The sequence below is a fragment of the Rhipicephalus microplus genome, chromosome 3 (assembly GCF_043290135.1).
Source record: "Rhipicephalus microplus isolate Deutch F79 chromosome 3, USDA_Rmic, whole genome shotgun sequence".
Taxonomy (NCBI): domain Eukaryota; kingdom Metazoa; phylum Arthropoda; class Arachnida; order Ixodida; family Ixodidae; genus Rhipicephalus; species Rhipicephalus microplus.
This window is the reverse complement of record NC_134702.1, coordinates 18,738,062-18,758,484: the sequence shown is the minus strand read 5'-3', so window position 1 is coordinate 18,758,484 and position 20,423 is coordinate 18,738,062. Positions and strand designations below refer to the sequence as shown.

At 45.0% G+C, this 20,423-nt stretch overlaps 1 protein-coding gene across 3 annotated transcripts in view; it reads right to left on the bottom strand.

The window, feature by feature from the left end:
• Neurl4 (neuralized E3 ubiquitin protein ligase 4) overlaps positions 1-20,423 on the bottom strand; it is a 39,126-nt gene that overhangs the window by 8,487 nt on the left and 10,216 nt on the right. For 2 of the 3 annotated variants that reach the window (XM_075888998.1, XM_075889000.1), the window contains exons 6-19: positions 19,250-19,466; positions 18,379-18,478; positions 16,549-16,816; positions 15,176-15,338; positions 13,864-14,142; positions 13,478-13,556; positions 12,507-12,676; positions 11,019-11,165; positions 10,209-10,348; positions 7,960-8,163; positions 7,326-7,424; positions 6,557-6,670; positions 6,181-6,348; positions 4,440-4,598 (exon numbers count right to left, since the gene is read on the bottom strand). In XM_075888998.1, the coding sequence (XP_075745113.1) occupies positions 4,440-4,598; positions 6,181-6,348; positions 6,557-6,670; positions 7,326-7,424; positions 7,960-8,163; positions 10,209-10,348; positions 11,019-11,165; positions 12,507-12,676; positions 13,478-13,556; positions 13,864-14,142; positions 15,176-15,338; positions 16,549-16,816; positions 18,379-18,478; positions 19,250-19,466 (2,307 nt within the window). The remainder of the gene's footprint in view (positions 1-4,439; positions 4,599-6,180; positions 6,349-6,556; positions 6,671-7,325; positions 7,425-7,959; positions 8,164-10,208; positions 10,349-11,018; positions 11,166-12,506; positions 12,677-13,477; positions 13,557-13,863; positions 14,143-15,175; positions 15,339-16,548; positions 16,817-18,378; positions 18,479-19,249; positions 19,467-20,423) is intronic. The other variant, XM_075889001.1, reaches the window with a different exon arrangement.

Here is a 20,423-nt window from a genome sequence, read left to right as displayed (position 1 = left end):
GTTTTTTGTTGCTTTATCATCTTTATACATTATATTTTGACATCTGAAAATATCACAGCGAAATAAGCATCAGAAGTCAGTGAAAAACGCGTCTGAGTGAGCGGCAGTGACGCGCGGCATCACGAAATTTACACAAAACGGGCTGCTGTTCGCGTGCTCGCGGGGCCGCGAAGAGAGCTGTCCGCCATATTGCGGCCGCTGGCTCGTGTAGAGTTGTCCTTACTCTCCACGATCCCGGTTCTTGAAGTCTCGTACGTTCACGAAAAATCTAAAAAAAAAGCAACAAAAACAGTCTTTTCCCGCCGTTTCAAACCGCGCGCCACTAACGCAGGGCCGCCATTGGCTGACAGCACCCGTGTTTTCTTGCCGTAGTTCGCTTCACTGTTTTCCGGAGTTATTTTTCGCTGTTTTCGTGCGATGGCAAGCCCGAAAAAGGCCGTTGCCGACCATCGGAAATACAGAAGTAAGAACAAGTTCAGAGGGAAGCGGCGGAGGACGTACAAGAAAGCCACCGCCAACGAAAATGTCCGCGACGGGCCAGCGGCCGGTAGGCCTAACATCGACCACGGCAACGTCGACCATGGCAACTGCGACGACGAGATCAACGCTGCAGTGAATTTTGTGAGTGCATCGCAGAAAAAGATCGCGTTATTCGAAAACGACGTCAGGCCGAATGCCGATCGTGCCGAAAGCGTAGTGCTGTGCGAGTTGGGTGCATTGACGGCCGTCGTCGCAGGCGCGGCATGCCCCGTTTGTCACGAGAGTAAACTCGCAGTTCGGGCACCGAATAAAAAGCGGAAAGGCCTTTCGGCGTTTCTGGAGCTACACTGCGAGAATGCGGAGTGCTCGGAGAGCATCCTTTCGTCCGCGTACTCGTCGAAGCGGGTCGCGTCAGATGGCGGCCGCGGTGCAAGCAGAAGCTACGACAGCGGGAGTTCGCGTGACGCCTTTGCCGTGAACCTGAAAGTGGTGCTTGCAGCGCGTGCCGTCGGTATCGGGCATGAGCAACTTTCACGATTTTGTGCAGTAGTTGGATTGCCAAACCCTATGCACCATAAGACCTTCCATGCTATCGGCAAAAAGATTCACAGTGCGGCAGTGAAGGCTGTCTGTGAAAACATGCAAAGGGCACGCAGCGTCACCAAAGAGGTGGCTGGTAACAGTGACGTGCCAGTCATGTTTGACGGCACATGGCAAAAAAGAGGCCACAAAAGCCACAATGGTGTGGGAACTGTAGTGTCCTTGGACACTGGTTTGTGCCTGGACTATGAAGTGCTTTCCAACTTCTGCCTGGCGTGCAGTTTGCATAACGACATGGGAGGCGATGAAGAAACATGGCAGGCGTTTCATCATCCCGTTTGTGAGAAGAATTGCGACTGTTCTTCGCATGCCATGGAGGCCGAAGCTGCAGTGCGCATTTGGCAGAGGACTGTGGACTATGAGACACCCCTGCGGTTCACCATCTTCCTAAGCGATGGAGACAGCAAGGCCTACAACGGGGTCTGTGATGCCAACGTGTACCCTGACACTCCAATTGAAAAAGAGGAGTGCACCAACCACGTGGCGAAACGTCTGGGCACCGGCCTGCGGAAGCTGCCAACGCCACTTCCACGAGGGGAGAAGCTGAAGGAGACCACCATCCAGAAGCTTCAAACTTACTTTCAGGTGGCCATTGTGAACAATCGGGGAAATGTCCACAAGATGTACACTGCCATATGGGCCTCATGTTTGCACTCGTGCTCAACAGACGGTGCTGGAAGTCACAAGTTCTGTCCTGCAGGCCCAGACTCGTGGTGCAAGCACCGACGTGCTGAGGCGCAGGGCCAGCCTGCACCGTGCCACACCCCCCTCCTGACCAAGGCCCAGGGTTTGGCAGTCCTCCCAATCTACAAGCGTCTCACAGATGCGAAGCTGCTTGCCCGGTGCCTCCACGGCAAGACACAGAACGCGGCCGAGTCCCTGAACAGCAAAATATGGCTGCTGTGTCCAAAGACCCGGTTTGCTTCCCGGACTGCTGTGGAAACAGCCACAGCCATTGCAGTCCTGTGGTTCAACCGGGGCCACGCGAGCTTTGAAAAGGTGCTGGAAGAGCTTGGGGTGCTTCCTTCGGAGGCCCTGGTTACCCTCAGCGACCGCCGAGACAGCATGCGCATGCACAAGATGAATGTGCGTCAGACCGCTGAGGCGAGGGCACACCGTCGCAGTGCAGCCAAGAGGGCCCGGGTGGAAGAGTCCTGCCGCACCAGCCGGGAAGGGAAAACCTACGGTGCTGGAGAGTTTTAGACAACTGATATTCCCTCTGGACATGTGTGTATGTGTTCAGCACAAGTTTCGTGCTACTGCGTTTTTCATTTTTGTAAATACAGACTTTCAAACTTTCAAACGCGTTTTTCTCATTTCGCAATTTTGGCCAATTTGCATTTTTTTGCGGGAAGTGTTTCGGGCACTTAGAATGGTCATACGACGACGAAATTTGGCACACACATTGAGGAGAGTGCGTAGGGTGCCGATATCTACTTGAATCAGCACAACCTATCAGCTGTAAATATCTATTAATAAATTTAATGGTGGTCGAGTGGAAAAAAAAGGGTAGTTTGCTACACAGATGTTTTTTTCATAGTTTCAAAGTTGGAGCACAATTTCTAGCTAGATATCGGCACTCTATGGCTAATAGGGAGCAAAAGGAGCCATTGAACAACTCTCTGCATGAACATTTAGTATGCGCGAAAGTTCCCGGAAAACTTATCAAGTTTCACCATTACTTGAAACACAACTCCCAAACTATTGCACTTATGTAAAAACTGATTACAGATTTGGAATCAGGAGGAAAAACTGCATCAGTGGTCCAATTTCTGAAGCTCTAAGTTGAATAACAAAAAAAAAGTGCTTTCGAGGAGCGTCTCCCCTTAACTGTGTTTCGCATGAGAGCGATTTGCGAAAACCGTGCTGTGCAGATGTAACAAACGAATTTGATTCAAGGAAATTGACTAGATGTGAGAACATGATATGTTCCAGTAATTTACAGCAGGTACTAGTTAAAGATATAGGGCGGTAATTTGCGGGGGATGTTTTTTGGCCAGATTTGAAGAGTGGAACCACCTTACCTATTTTCCATTGTATGGGTAGCGTAGATGTGTCAAGTGACTGCTGGAATATTTTTGTTAAAATAATAGAACTAAATGAACTTGTATTCTTCAAAAACTTCGGGTCTATTAAATCGTAACCTGGAGAAGAATGGTATTTAAGTCCAGCAATCAACTTAGCCACACCTGGCGCTTCGATACAGATGGAGGACATTACAGGAAAATTATATGTCTGCACGCTAGGAGCATTAACTGTGGAAGGAACAGAAAAGTTTTTCGTGAATGTATCATTGAGCACAGCCGCACAATCACTCAAGGAAATGGAATTGCCCGATGCGTCTTCTAAGTAAATACTGTTATCATGTGGCGGATTTATGACTTTCCAAAACTTTCTAACGTTATTATTAAGCATGGATGGCAAGGTTTGGGATAAAAATGAAGATTTAGCAGCATTTAGTGCAGATATGTAAGCGTTCGATGCTAATCTGTAAGCTTCCTATCGGGAATCAGTTGGCGATTTCCTGGCAGAACGATAAAGGCGCTTCTTACAGTTAGACAGCCTTTTCAAGTGGGCGTTGTACCATGGGGCGCGATGATTACACGTGATAGTGCGTTTTGGTATGAATTTTTCTGTTAGATCGTAAACTTTACACGCAAATACCCCTATTTTGGAAGCTTTTGTAGGGTTTACATCTATTTATTGCCCATTATGACAGAAATTTCCCATTCTCTTTGTATCTTTGAGACCTGCATCTAACCACGCTTCCAAAACACTGTCTAGTGAATGTTTGAAACTTCTGCAAAATTCTGTAAATTTACCACAATTCTCTTCACCGGACAGTGGTATTACCATTGCAGCACCTTCGAGAACTAGACAGTGGTGTAATTTTAACATTAGGATATACTGTTCTTGTACAGATGGGCATATGAGCAGTACATTTCCCTAAACCTTTCAGTGCTCCATCACTTTGTAAATTTTTTTTTGTCTACCCCATAAATGAATTTCTAACCATGTCAGAACACTTGCAATTGTTTGTACAATTTACTTACTGTTACTTACTTTGTTAACAAACAGTCAAAAAACAAAATACGCTTTATCTCTCTCTCTCAAACAAGCCCCTAAATAAGTAAATATATAAATAAACAAACAAAATAAGTGAATAGGGAAGAATTAACTTGAAAGCAGTCAGAAGATAGGGTATCAATTAGGCAATCTGCAATTCATCTGATAAACAATTGTGAAAGCTTGGAAGCAGTTCTCAACATGGGAAATTTTACGAGGCTGTAGGAAAAATAGAAATGCGCACATGCTACACACACACACTCTCTCTCTCCCTCCACATTAAATGTGCTTGCCTTGATTCCGTTGTGGTAGACGGAGTCGCCAGATATCACCCATGCCAGTTTTCGCAGATTCAGGGCACTCAGGGGAAAGTGAAGCTTCTCGGGGTTTTCTCCAACAACGCCCACTTGCAGGGAGGAACTCCACTTGCTGTTCAGACGATCAATCCGAACCTGAGAAATGTCACCCGGGGAAAAGCCACTGTCAATTCCAGTCGAGCAAAGCACACCTAATGTTTTCCCAAACTAGCCCAACTACCAGTCCTGCTTCAATTTTTTCAGCAGGAACACTGGAAGGTCTAGTGACATTGAAGCTACCATATGTGGCTATACAGAGCCTCTGAAAAATACTGAAAACCTCAGCACCACTTGGGTAAGCCCTCTTTTCGACAGTGATAGCTACTAAGGGCACTCAAAAATCATGCACAAAAGAGCTCTGCCTCATTAGGAGCATTATTTGAGAACTTTATCTGCTTTCACTTGCTGGGAAAAGGTTGGTTACGAATACATCAAGTCAAAGCTGCTTTCCCGAATTTCACGGCAAAACCAGAAAACTTGGCATGAGTGACATTAGCGCTGAACGCATGGCAAGAAAGTAAAAGATAAAAAGAGTAATCACACATTTAGAATACACACGAGATCATGAAGACGAGGGTTACATTTCACTAATTGTCCGATTTCAAAAGCAATGACACAATAAACCCAACCAGATGACTACTGCAGCCGGTACAGGCTAAACGAATATGCCATCTTCCCTATGAAGCATAGCACAGCTGCTGCTATTGTACGCTAGGCCATGCAATTGCTTACAATCAGAGCAGTCGCTTTTCTTGCACTGACATTTCAAGTTTACATGTACAGCTGAGTGACACTCTAGCCTAAGGCATGCCAAGTTTGATAAGGCAGCAGCACTGCATGGGCATCAAACTGAAAACTAAGAAATACGAAACAGAAAAAGCAACCACCCGGAAGAACTGTTGATGTGCTGTGCAGGCAAAATTAAGGCTACCTTCAACTTTTATCGATGTGTCTGCATGGACGGTGCAAAGTGAGCCATGCAGAGTAGGGTGCTTCAATGCCAGCTTTCCTTTACACAGAGTGGCAACCTATTGAACGCGTCGCCACCATAGAGTGGAGCTATCACGCTGGGTGATGTTGCTCTATATTCGGTCTAACCGTGAACACAGGTAAGGCGTCTAAATGGCAGCATCCCTTCACACAGGGTGGTGGCACTGTATTGACTGCATTGCTGCCATACTGGGCCAAAGAGTCGAACTATTGTGTTGTGTGATGTTGCTCGATGTTGTGTCGAACACTGGATGCTGTCACCCCCCTATCCATAACGCTGCCACTGAGGCACCCTCATGCTTAGGGGTCTGGTGTGCCACCAAGTGAGTGGCATGCATAGCACTTGTTACCACAAAGCTAGCAAGCAGCAAAGCGAGGGGAAAGCGTGTTGCCCACAAGCCCTAAGCTTACACACTATGTTCCCACCAAAACAATTTCCTATGGTCACATAAAGCGAACAAATGTGCTCGTTAGAGCAGTTTTGATGTGCATGTATCACCCTTCAACTATGTTTATTAAAATGATCAATTTGCCCTTTGCACATCAACTAGAAACTAGCTATGAGCTAGCGCAATAAAAAAGCATTAAAAAGACTGAACGGAGCACTGTGTGCTGTCTTATTCGAGTTTGAGCAGCACGTCCATTGTTCTATATGAACCAAGTATTCTGAGAAAAGCTTCTACTGCACCTGAAAAAGCTGGCACCGAGGAAGAGGCTTGGTGGAGAGCAGGAGGCCGTGTCCGTAGCCAGTCGTGCGGCATGCACCCATGCTGCCTGCACACAGCCGTACATTGCGGCCGTGCTGCTCATGAAACTCCTGGCCCACTCTCTCTTTGCTTGGCGTGCCTTGGCTTGGCTGCAATGTCGGGGAAAAAAGCAATGTTGACAGGAAGCACAGACACCACACAGGCCTTTCCCTCGGATTATTTCTGAGATGTCTGATCCTATTTGAACCATGATCGGCTGATAAGTGTGCATAATTGCACACAAAAGCAACAAGTAAAAAGACGTGATTAAGAAGAGCACACATAGTCGACAATCTCCAAGGAGATTTGCCACCCTACCTCGGCACAATCGAAATAATTGGTGGCCGCCGAGTGTGTGGCAGGGACAATGCTGCTACTGCACAGAGACACCGATTCCAGCATTCCGTACAAGTCTAGGACTGCGTACAGAACCTGCATGACCAAGAAACATTCATTATACGCTGGATAAGATGGTGGCTAGCAGGCTAAGTGACCTGCACCAAGGAGGTCTGTCAGGTGTACAAGTCCGTAATGATTTGTATCTCTTCTTTGGAACAGCAGTGCAAGATTTTAGGGAAACACAAGTAATTGCACACACAACATTGTCTGTATGTACCATTGTTCATGTTTTCCTAAACTTTTATGCTGCTGTTCTCAATCATCATGTACAGGGTCTGCCACACCTAGGGAGAACACATCGTTAGTATTCAAGTGAGTAAAACTAGAATGTTTACTGCATTTCATGGTGGAAATGCTCGTGATATGATGTCTTATTATGGTGTAGATAAACCCGATAACAAGTCTGTTATATGATGTCTTATTGTAAAGTAGATAAACACGATAATTTTTCAAGCAATGTTTTAGGCATCAGCTTCTATGAGGCTCTGAATACTAACTCAGTGTTCACCTTAAATGTAGACAACCTCGTACAACCAACTAGCCTATCAGAATTACCTGAGCATGTAATTTGAATCCCCAAATCTAAGCCCACCTCCGAGTCTAAGCTAGAATTTACTGTGACTGCAAAGAGGTATTTAAAAACGCAGAAACATGACAGTGGGGCAGGAGACATAAGAGCCGAACAAACCTTTGGCAAGTTGGAAGCCGCCGGTCCCAAGTCCTCTCCGTTGAGGTGGACACGGAGCGTCCCATCAAAGCAGTGCTGGACACCAATTCGTTCACCAGCCTGTACAAGAGGCAAAAAAACATTTTAGCTGGTACACTGTCGATAGCTACATGTACAGAATTTCTAGTAAGAGAATATGATGCAAGCACTTTTTGTGCACCGTCATGCATGACAACTCACCTCTTTGCTATACCACTGGCTGCTGTACTATGTACAAAAAAGCCACTGCTTCATCACAGTTGATGTTACCATATGGTCGCACAGTGAGCGTGCAAATATGTTCTAAATAATTTGACTTAGCTTACACTAACTTAGCTTACACCAAGTGTTAACACTAACTTGTAGCCCTAGGAAGATGTGTTATAGGCTTGAATAATGCGTACGCAAAACATCTTTAGCTGGCTCATAAGTACTTAACTTGACTCACCTATGACTAAACAGATAAATATGGTACCACAAATGGTCCTGGCTATCATTGAGCAAAATACAGTAGAGTCTTAGGCAACGATACACCATCGTCATTTGACATCTGTTGTTACACACTGCAGGAGCAGCTTGCAAGGACAGTTCTAAGTAAAATGAGGCAAGAACTAACCGACAGCCTATGTAAGGATGGCCCGTAGTTGTCCCTCAGAAGGGTGCCATTGTGGAAGACGCGGGAGCCAACCAGGAGCCACGACTGGTGGCCTGGAAGACGGAGGGCTGTAGGGGGAAGCGGGACACCTGGTTCGGGTGCAAGCGTCGTCAGGCCCAGCACCAGTGCACCGGCCCAGACTGTGCTCACTTGTTCCACTTGAACCTAACCATGTAAGGAAAAAAAAAACAAACCAGAGAATCGCAGAACATATTTTTTTAACAGCAGAAACAAACACCAAAATGAGCATGTTCTTCAAACTTCAAAGCTTGCAAAAGTGCTTGCTCACACTAGATAAGTGTGGATTTTTTCACAGAAGTGATTTAACAGGCATACTCATTAGTTGCAAGGTGGCTGCAGAGAAGGACACGAGCGAAAAAGCGTCATACATCAAACAGCCAAACCTATACAGTAAAGATGCCCCAACCTATCTTATAAAAAAAAAGTGTTCAGTGTGGCCTGAACATAAGAAGTGTTAAGTGTGGCCTGAAGTGAATAATAGTGTATACCACATGGATGAACACAGAAACAGAGTTATTCAATTATACGAGTTGCGAAACTGCGTTCCAAAATCAGGACACGCAGTTGGCATAATTAGCTGATCTTCGTGGCACCTGGGAGCGGCGACACAAAACACAAATAATGCGATTGATAGTGGGCGTGAAGATAACCAGGTGGCGTGACAATCTGCTCACTCTTGACAGGGGGGGGGGGGGGGGGCATGACGTGTCCAGATTTCGATACATGGAGCTTATGGAGAATTTTGCAACTCATATGATTGAATAATTCTGCATAGAACAACGCACACCAGTGCTGACTAACAACGTTTTTCTTGACTGCCTTGGCACAATAAGAAAAAAGGTTGTTACTACTCGTGTTGTCATTCTCTCTTCGTCAGTGTTGTATGCACTGTCGTTCACTTCAGACAATGCAACACCAAATAGGCCAACAGCATTACCTTTTGCTGTTTAGTGTGCCATTGCACATTTAAGATTATCCATCACAAGAGCACATAAAAAAAACATAGAGAGAGATGAAGTTGTATCGAAGCCCCTTGTAATCAACTGATTACAATGGGCTCCCATAGCCAGACACTAACAACTCAACAACTTTGGAATATGCATCCCTTCACTTCCTACAGCATATTGTCTTCGGTGGCTTCCAAGACGTACATGCTATAGCTCTTTGTAAGTTCGCATGACTTCCTGTAAACTGTCCCCTATTTTCAAAGTGCAAATGATGCAATGGTTACAAGGCCCAGGTCCCAAGAAGGGGCAGTATAGTGGACAGACTTCCCTTTTTCTTAGCGATATATATGTCAAGAAAGGAGCTGATGATAAGGTAGTATAGCTATGATACAGCAATAATGGTGATGATGGTGCCACAGGACAGACACAGTAAACCAATCTTCTAGCTTCTGTCAAAGTAAGAGGCTTAGAAAGTTCATAACTTCTTTTTGAATTCTTGATAAATTTTGCTGGAACTCAAGTATATTGTGGCTAATTTTAAACGTGCAGTTGATTTTTTTCTACAACATATAGCTTGCAAGATATTCCAAACAGCTCCTTCCTTACTTAAGGCCTGATTAGCTCAATGATATGACCTTCACAGCAATGTACAACCCACACAATACACTGGGAATCTTGGTAGCATGCAGTAATGTAAAAATCGCTGTTTTTTCAGCTATGTCCAATTAAAGTTGCAGGTTGTTGAACCGAGCTTAAAAAATGCCCTCATTAACACTTGAAACAAAAATTCTACCAAAGAACATTTTCTAATAAAAGTATTACAACAGAATTTACCTCAAGACATATTTCGTCTTTTTACATTAGAAGAAAAAAAAAGCATTGATAACTCAGGTAGAACAAAAAATATTGCTCCTCAATTGCAGCAAAGGCACATAATATTGCTCACAGTTCAACCTCAATTCAAAGGACTGAATCCACAGTTCTTGTTTATTATTGAAAAAAGGAAAATTATAGCAGTTTACAGCCCTCAGCTACGAAAACTTGTAAATAGGTGCACACTTATGTCGGGAACATGAAGAGATGGTCAGCGAAAACTCACTATACTATATTGGCTGATTTTGGTCCCAAAGTGCCACTTAACAAAGCCAACCCATCACTTCACTTCTAAACTGTCAGTACAACTGACCAACAAGAGCGACAATCAGAATGATGTTCCCATTTCTGCACTGACACTACACGCACCTCAAAAAGTTCCTCCAGTTCCAACGGGGCAGCACTGAACACAAGGGCATGGTTGAAGCCAGCAGAGCGGCACGCCACCTTGTTGTTATTCCGAAGGACCACATTCTTCCCGCAGCACGTGTTGAACTGGTGATTGACAGCTGCGCCACGGTGAAAGACGTGCGCGGTCATGAGCACATCACCGAGAGTGGTCTCAAGAAAGAACAAGCTTTAGCTGTTATACTGCGTATAAGGAACAAGCACGAGCTGAAAGCCAATCGCTACAAATATTCAAGAACTTCCAAATGCTATTTTTAGCTGATACTATATTCTTCCCAAAGGCTACTCGAGCGTGCAGAAACTTGTCCTAAGACTGTTACAAACTTTGACAGAGTTGAGCGGCTTAAAATTGCTCTATGCTATTAATTTCTTTATGTTATTAAGTTAGGTGCACTACGAATGAACACAACAAAACGGGCACAAAATTAAGGTAAACTGTGTTGCTTTGCTAATATTTGACGAGAGCTTATTTAGCAATTTAATGTCATGCACCGACCAGCATAGAACCATAACAATAAACGATGTGCTCGTTGCAGAATCACATCACCAAATCTGTATCTGCCATGCGATTAAACTGAATCTGTGTCACCATAACGTGCATCACCAACTCTGTACATGCCATGTGGCTGGTACAGAGTTGGTGGTGTATCTCATGGAGATATACCACATGGCAGGTCCACCCTCGTGATGTGCCTGTGCCTGCCAAGGCAGGCACATGCCACATGGCAAAGACAGCTGTTTGTGGTAAAAGGCTTGGGCCCTTGTACGTACACACACTGTGCGCAGGCGTGATGCTCGCTCTGGTAACCTCGGGACTAGCCACCTTGGCGGGTGGGGCCGACGGAGGTGATACCCGTTGCTGTGGCACGATGGACACTTGTGCGCACTGGCCATACAGGTCTATCACAGCCCATACAGCTGAAATTAGGGGGGGAGGGGGGCACAGAAATTAATCAAGTTCCACCAGAACATATTGGCATCTGTTCTTTCACTGCATCGAGGCATCGATTTCAATTGAGGGGGAATCTTCTTTACTTGGACAGGCTGGTTGAATTCAAGAATGGCTCTACTTGAGCAGCTGTTTAGCCAAATTCTGCAAAGTTTGTTGCATTCAAAGAAAGCTACAATCTACTGATTCTTGAAGCAGATTTAAAGTGTAGGATCTCATAAACTGTAAAGAAAGGTGAAAAAATTTTAAAGTTTTTTTTTGCCAAAGAAGCCTTGTAAGGCCACACCCGTTAATTGTGTATTTTAGGTCAACTTCCCACTATCAGAGCTTGTAACAAGAATTATGCAGTGCTTGTGTAACATCCCTGTACAGACGACCAACGGGCACATTTTCTTTTTTTTTTTTTCTAGACACTTGCAAGGTCACTGCGGTGGGGTTGTGATACGCAAGCTCACGGGCTAATTGCGACTATGCTAGAAGTTGCAGTCCTCAGTAGGATGAAGGGCACATAGCGTCTTTCAAATGGGAAATTTGTTCAGCCTATGACATCGAAAGGCATAGATGTGAGAATGAAATTTTTCTACAATAGTAGTAGGGTGGAGAATATGAGATCCCACCACCAACCTGCCCTTACAATTTAAAGACACGCAGTGGCATTCTTTTCAGTATTCTCACAAGCCAAGGCATGTGGGGAAAGTGATGAAGACTGGTAAACTTATAATAAAAAAAAATCAAATTCCGGGTTCCTATAGGCCTAAGCACGAACATAATTATGAGGCACGCCTTAGCAGGGAACCAATACATTAATTTTGTTCAACTGAAGTCAGGGACATAGCCAAAAATGTCTTTCGGAAGAGGGCACCCCTTTGAAATGGTCATTCTTCGCTCTCTATGACATGGCGAAAAAAATTTTCGTGGAAGGCACGAGCCCGGTGTGCCACCCGATGGCTACACCTCTGCCTGAAGTACACTAACATGCACCCAAATTAAAACTACACTGGAGATGTAGCATTTTGACCCTATCAAAATGCAGCTGTCATGGTCAGGAGTCGAACACGTGTGCTCAAGCTTAGCAGTGCAACACCTAGGCCACCAAGCTACAACAGCAAGTAAGACCGGCAAATGTGGTGCACTACATTGGTGAAATCCAGGGTCTCTCGGTGTTAGAAGAAAGTGAAAGTTACGGAGATTGCGGGTATTCTCGGTGACACTTTTCACTGAGTGTTATTGTCCCCTTCATAGGATTCACTATCAGTTCCAATGAGATTCACTCGAGAAGGCAAAATAAAGTCCTTGAAAATGCAGCTCACGTGATCGAATGTTCCTGCAAGCAACTCCCTGGTCCTCTCCGTTGACGAAGTAGTGAAGGCAACCGTCGGAGTCGCGCATCATTCCCACGCGGCTTCCGACACCGAGCTGGTCCAAGTCGCACTTGTAGCCATTTCGTACAGTGTTGCCGTTGCGCATGATGGCTGAGCCACTGGGCAAGTTGAAACAAATATTTAAGTCAGATTATAAGGTTTAACAAGAACGGTAGCTGAAAGAACCTGTTGAAAAATACGCATGCGTTAATCGAGCTCATAGTCGGGCATAGTACAAAGTAAACTGGACACAGCTGAGAGAACACAGGACAGGTGCTGTGTCAGCACACATCTCGCGTCCAGTTTTCCTGTGTCCAGTGTTCTGCGCACTGTGTCTCACTATAAACCTACATTAGTTCACCAAGTGCATCATATCAATTGAGTACACTATGCTAATGATTCACTATTTAAGATGCTAAATGTTTTCTGAAACAAGAGAAATTGTGGACTTGTAGTGTCGCTACAATCAGGCACTTTGCTGTAAAGTCACTGCAACAGTGATTAGGACTGCATAAAGATAAGAATGTTTGCAAAGTGTTTTGTTAGCGAGTCAAATAGAAATTACCTAAACTTATCCTGCCATTATATGTTTGCTGTAGGGTAAGATAGCATTAGTGCCAGCAGATTGAAATAATCGGACATCTCCAAAGTGCTTGTAAAAAAATCAGTGGCTGGTGTATCTCTGTACTTTTCAGATAGGTTTTTGTGCCTTATTCCCTGAACCGAATGTAAAAAAAATGTCGGTGTAAACTTAATTCTAAGCAAATCTGGCACCCTATGTCTCTATGCTTTCCTGAACGTATGGTACAACGCTTAAATACCCAATGGTGTTGAGCAAAAATATCATCAAACTGGAATGCATCAAGTGCAAAAAAAGTATATATAATAATAATAATAATAATAATACACTGGCTGCCTACCTCAACATCCACGTATCATGAGTGATGTCTGTCATTGTGCTAGGAAACTCGAGGTCTTCGGGTCTGATAGCCGTGACGCCTGCAATGTTGAGACAATTGTAACATTGACATTATATTGCACACAGAGCTTCAGTTCGTGAACTTTACAGCACATTCATGAGCTTTAGCAGGAATGTCACTGCGAAAGCTCACTGCCCTTTCTTAAGTCTGCCCTCCACCTATAAAGACCGCGCACTTCAGATGTGCAAATTAGCGCCAGCTAAACACGTGGCAGAGGCCAGTTTCTCAGAAGCCTTCCTTTCAAAATTTTCGAGGACTAGGCATCTGAAATTCAGAAACCTAGCTCTGCCATTCAATCTTTCTTTTTTTACGTGCTGCAGACTCACCAGCCTCGATGGATCCCGACCATCGGTCGACCATCTGGTCGATGACCACTTCGAAGAGCTGGTTGTCAGCGAGAGGCCGGTCGCTGATGACGATGGCAAAGTTGAACTCTCCATGCGCATTTGGGCGCACTGCCGTCAGCCCCTTGTTAAGGACCCGCGCGTTGCGGCCATGCCTCTTGCTGAAGCGCAGCTCTGCGACCAGTGGCTCACCGGCCGTCAGTGCCAGAGACGGTGATGGCACCAACAACTGGAGTTCCGGCACAGGCGCTGCCTCTGGACCTGGAAAATTGTATGAGATGCACGTCATTACTCGCAGAAAGCAACTCAATGTCCTACATAGCAAACTTTTGTGCACCTACCACATCAAGATCATTAGGAAAGTTAGAGAGTTGTTGCCCCAGCTATCATAGATACTATACAGCTATCATACGCTTGCTGTCATGACTACGAGAGATGCTAACACTACCACATTCGCATGCACAAAAATAGCGGGTAGAGTGAAAGGGAAAATGAACACAGCTGCAGCTCAACTGATAGAGCATAGGACGCTTTATGAGATGGTTGCAGGATCTGTTCCTGCCAACGGTAAGTCGACTTTTCGTCTATTTTAATTTCTTCATATTTAAATCCTAATAATTACAACAGCCAGAAGACTACGAATAACTTCCCCTATGGTTTTCCTGGCTTAAGCGTCTACTGGTTTTAATTAAGCTACCATGCATGGATAACAGAGTTGGATAACTCAGAACTTTAAAGCACAGCACATAGTGAATAGTGCTCCTGCTATACTACAGGATTTACTTTTCATTAGTGGATACATTTTAGTAAATGATAATTATGTCAGTGAATACTACACTAACTTCATTCTAACAAATTACAATGACATTTTGCTGATAAACAGCAATAACAAGCTCAGTCTGCAGCAGGTCCCTAACACACTAAGCCAGTGGTTATCAGCCATGGATGTGCCGGAGACCTCTTGTGGACTGGTTGAAGTGATGGGGGACCCCTTGGAGGGGGGTAGGGTGGGGTGCGTAGGTAAATTACCATAACTGGAGCGTGAAACAGGTGTCTTTTATTGCTACTAAAAACATCAAACAAGCGTGCCCTTTCGTTTTGGACAGTTCATCAATACATGGCACAATCACTTTTAAACAGAGTTGCGTATCTAAAAGAATAAAAAATGTAAAAAAAAAGCGGGTGAGGGCTTTGCAAATCTTAGAAATGGCTTTGCGGACCCTAGAGGGTCCACGGACCCCCTGTTGAGAACCACTACACTAAGCAAACACGGGAATACAATGTGACGGCTCACCAGAGTGGTCCACCACCGATGCCTGGGCAGCTTGCCCGTAAAGATCAATGACCCCGTACACTCGAGCGGGCACATTGCGAGCAGCTACGCCTTGGTCCACTCCATTGATGTAGAAGTGCAGATTTCCCTCCGATGTCCGTTTCACACCAACTTTGTCGCCAACCTGAGTACATGATTCGTTCAAAGCGCGACATTGGCCCATTACAACGCACCTTCTTTGCTGCCGCAGTAAGAAAGTTTTGTGCGGATGACGTATGCTTTCAAGCGAAGAACATGCTCGAATGTAGCAGCGGGTGCTGCTGTGTTTAGCCGAGGTCTTAGCCAGCAAACAAACCCATACCTGCCAACCTGGCTAACTTGAAGTTCGAGAGATCTGTAAAGTCATTTGCACCTCGTGGCGCACATATGTTTCTCGCATAGGCCGCATTTAGCGTTCAAAACTATCGAGCAGTAGGTAGTGTTGTGCTCGTGAATGTTCATTACCACCATTATCATCAAGGTTAGCGCAATGGCGCCACCACCAACGCCTGGCGGCAAGCCTCGGTGGCGGCACATGAATGATGAATGAGCGAGTCTGTTCGGCGTGTAGCTGTGAGAGCGAGCAGTCGTCTCTTGCGGCGGGTCCGCAGCAGACGACACCGCGGGTCGTCTGCCGGGGGCCCTCGCGGTGAGTTGAGCGTTGGCGCCACCGCCTTGTGTTTGTTATGTTGTTAACTGTTGTGGAATATTGTGTAAGGTTATTCTAGCGTGTTTATCACTATTGATGTATTTTGATTCTGCTGGCGAGCTCGTAGTTGTAAAAGCCGTTAAACAAATGAGTTGTTTGGTTTGGTCTGACTGCATCGGCTGTCGCTGTTCGCTCCGAGAGCCTGGGCTCACATTCCGAGACCCCACATTGTAAAGCAGGGGATGAACACAGAGCTAAAGAAACCTGTGAGTAAGTATTAATTTACTGTTCCTCAGCTCTGAAACGACATACGAATGATTGCCAGTAAAGTTTGTACACGTCAGTGATCACATTTTAAAGACATCATCTGCTGCGCCCCATGTCATCTAGTAGCCCCTTGGCAATCTTGCTGCATGACATCAGTGTGCTGCAGCCAAAGTGACCAAAGAGATCAGAAAATTTCAGAGCTGATGTTCTCAGTAATTTATTTTATTATTATTATTATTTCCCAAACAATGCTAGCAGTTTTATTCAAGATATTTATTGCCATGCCCATACAATCGGGAGTCTCACAGGCCAAATCAGGAAAGTTGGCAGGTATGCATGCCTCTAGCACAGCTTTACTGTCCAATGTATATATTCCCAAAATGTCATACATCTGAGGGATCTTTCTTTTCATTGAAGTGTATGGCGGTCAGTGCTGTACCTGCAAGGTGTCCAGGTTCTGGCAGTAGTCCTTGATGACCTCGGTGCCATTGTGCATGACACCGCAGCCAGTCATCACCCAGGTGCCCGACCGTACGTTGGTCATTGTGGTGGGGAACTCAAGCAGGTGCGGTGGGAACATGGTCACACCGATGTCGATGGAGCCCGTCCACTTGGACACCTGCTGCTCCAGGACCACCTCAAACAGCTCATCCGGACGTAATGCACGGTTTGTCAGGACGACGGCGTTGTTGAAGCCATCCAGGGCACTGAACAAAGCCGCCATCTTGAGCATTAGGCCCTACTTGGTTCTTCCTCATTTCCCCCCCCCCCTCCACACACACACACACACACACGCACACGCAACCACACACTACAAACGGCGCTCACTATTAATTGTTTCTTCTGCACAAAGGATCGCATGTATATATGCAACAATGCACCTGACCGAAGCCAAAAATATAACATCAGTGGAAAAATTAACTAAGAATGTGCATTAGCAACGATGGAAGCCACCAAAGATGGCAAAAGAAAGACAGGCCATCAGCACTCAAAGTCTTGCATCTCATCTTACCAACTAGCCTAACAGCACATTCTAATCAAAGAGATGCACATTATGAGACTATTTCTGTTTGACTACAGTGACAATGGCAAGTTGTAACACTATTATCAGTTTCCAATTCTGTCAACAATGGTTACCTAAATGTCAAAGAAAATGGAGAATGGCAAAATGATGGCAAATGCGATTGGACTGTTACAATGCATGGGCTCCAATTTACCAACTTATGACTCTTAATCTCACTTGTGGCCTTTCATGAAAGCACTGCTGTCAATTCAGTGAAACCTCATTATAACAAAGTTGCATCTGACATTAAATAACCTTACTATATCCAAAAATTCATTATAAACATGATTTTATTAACACAATAATAAAGGCAAGGTCATTTGTAATCTAACTTGTCAAAACCGATAATTTGTGACATCTATTTTCGTGGTATTGAAGATAGACTGTAAACTAAACTGCACTGACTAATACCTGCCCAAGCTGCAACAACTAATACTTTTTATAGAAGAGGTGTTAGGCACTGCTTTCAAAGATGCAGATGCCCAGTTCTTGAATCTGTGGTGTATCATCCTCGCTTTGCATGGCTGTTCCTTTACGCTCTGTTGCACGAGATACAAGATGCTCAAGCAGGCTGAACTCAAAATTCCAGAGGACTTTGTGCTCACTTGAGTTTGTGCACAAGTGCACCCACTCATTGAGTTTGTGCACAAGTGCACCCACTCATTGAGTTTGTGCACAAGTGCACCAACTCAATGCTACAATATCTGAATCCCAAAAGACAGGACACATTAGTATGACATTCCTTGTAAAGTAGACTTTGATTAAAGAGAACATGAAGAGATCAAGAATATGTGTTCCATTAAGCAGGAGTTCATTTACTGAGATATTATTAAGGGTGCACAATACAAGCCCGAAACAAATCCTGCCAGAAGCACTTGTTCCATTTAAGCAGCAGTTCCATTTAACAGATTTACGTTTACTAAGAGTTTACTGTATTTTTACTTTAAACGAATGCCTCAAGATAAAAGGTGATTCAAGGTCTGTAAAAAAAGCAGAAGACTCATTTGGATATAGTCCAACTATCAGACCAACATCATTTGTCTGCGTATAACCTACTGAGCTTTTATTCTTAGCTTTAAAATATCGCAGTTAGAACAATATCGTTTCACCTTGTAGGATGAGCTTTCCATAAGTAAAGAAGGTGGCTTGTGAAAACATATTTCTGTGCAAAAGTCGGTTATTTATTTAAGCTACAAAGGAACAGACCTGGGCCTACGGGCAGTGCGGCCGTCGTTGACAACCACAGCGCGTCCACCGCAGCGTGGGTGGAACAGCAACCTTTCAGTCTCCCGGTCATTTGTGTCATCTGCAAAAAGACAGCACTTTACAGATCCAGGACATCAAAGCACTGCAAAGTCTGTGATCAGAGCGAAATTTGAGGAACCTTAAAGAAAAAGAATGTTACGTGGTTCATGAGTGATATTTCCTTCGAAGATGTTATGTTCTACTTGTCCATAGGCTCAAAATAGCAGCAAGTTGTTTGAAAATGGGCAGGCATATTTTAAAAAACAGAGACGTTTCTTATCTGAATGCATTTAAGAGTGTTGACCGACTTCCAGGTTATAAACCCTAGTGACGCCACTCTTGTTAAACAACAAATTATTGTGCACTCGGCCTGGTCTGTGTCAAGCAATTGTTGAAAACTAGTAGAGACATCATAACATTCAACACTGAGTTCAATTTTGCAAATTCGTTACTTGTAACTAGCAGAGGTGAATGATGTCTGTTGGCTTAAAACTTGACTTCAAATGCTGAGCTCAGCCAATACAGGAGCTGAATGCTGGCATAAAGTACCACCATGTCATTAATTTCCTAGATATGTAATTGCACCTTTGTCTTTCAAGCAAGTGGCTAACTGTGCTAGTTATACATACTCTTTTTAGTGCCTGGCTGACTACAAAAGAGGCCCTCTGAACCAGCTAGCAACTAGTAAAGCAGCAATGACTACAACCAGCACAGCGACAAAGGCAAAAAAAAAATCGTTTTCACTTTCCCGATCTCGTAAGGTGTACTACACAGCAAGGCCAAGACGCTGGCTTCAGAACCATAGCAGGAGTGCTCTATCTCTCTCTCTGACCTTTAATGGCCTTGCTTTCGTCGCTGGGAGATGCCACATGCCGGCGAGAGCTCTCGTGGTGGTCCAACAGAGTGACCTTGACAGTCATGCCATAAAGGTCTACCACTCCGTACACCACTTTGGGGACGTTGCCGGACGCCACACCCTGGTCCATGCCATTGATGTAGTAGTGGAGGTTGCCGTTGGACTTGCGCACCACCCCTATCCTGTCGCCCTCCTGCATCAGGAGTGCACGGTGGGGCAAGTCTCTGTAGTCTCGCGAGTGGTGTAACTAGAGTGCGCCACAGGCATAGCAAGCGAAAGATAACTTAAGTTAGGCGAATTGTAGTGGGACACAGCTTTAGAAGTTAGAAGTCTGCGGAATTTTCCCCTCAAAAACACACGCGTCCACCAACGGGTGTGCATTCTGGGCTGATGTCATGAGCTGGCCCTCTGCGAACAACGCCGAGTGCACGCGTGGCACTATTTCCTTAGCCGCAGAGGCAATCTCTGCAACGTTTCCGTTGTATGAGCAAGGCCTCTCTGGACTTCTTCGGTTGCATCCTAATATAGTAAGATATAAAGCTAAGAAAAAAAAAGAAGACAAAAGCAGATTCTGTATTTCTTCTCGGCTCCGAATTTCTTAATTGTGCTGGCACTTCTTCTGAGTTCTCCCCCACCCCATCAATTTAGTGTGAAATTAACATGATCCTGCGTAAGCTCTCACAACTGTGCAAGATGATGGCGTGTTGAGAGCAGTACTACCACAACAGTGAGATGCTGGTAACAATGTGTCAACCTGATGACAACTACCACAATGTGAACTGTGGCCTCCAGACCGTCCTCTCCATATCATCCTCTAAAAAGATGAATGCCTCATCATCCGAGAGGAATGCCAAGAATGGTTGCTGCAATGACAGCTCCACCCTGTGCGAGCATTGTGTCAGTGGTTAACTTTAAAGCAATACACTCAACAACCATTGCATGATGCATGCCCAACAAACTGCACCGTATGCCCAATATTGTGCTATAGATCCGCGATTAGAACCAGATTGTACAATAACTCTGTAATGCCATTAAATTCACTCCATGGTGCAGCTTTCTTGTTGCCCCACCGATACTCGGCTGCGGCGGCTGCATTTCCGATGGAGGCGGAAACGTTGTAGGCCCGTGTACTCAAATTTGGGTGCACGTT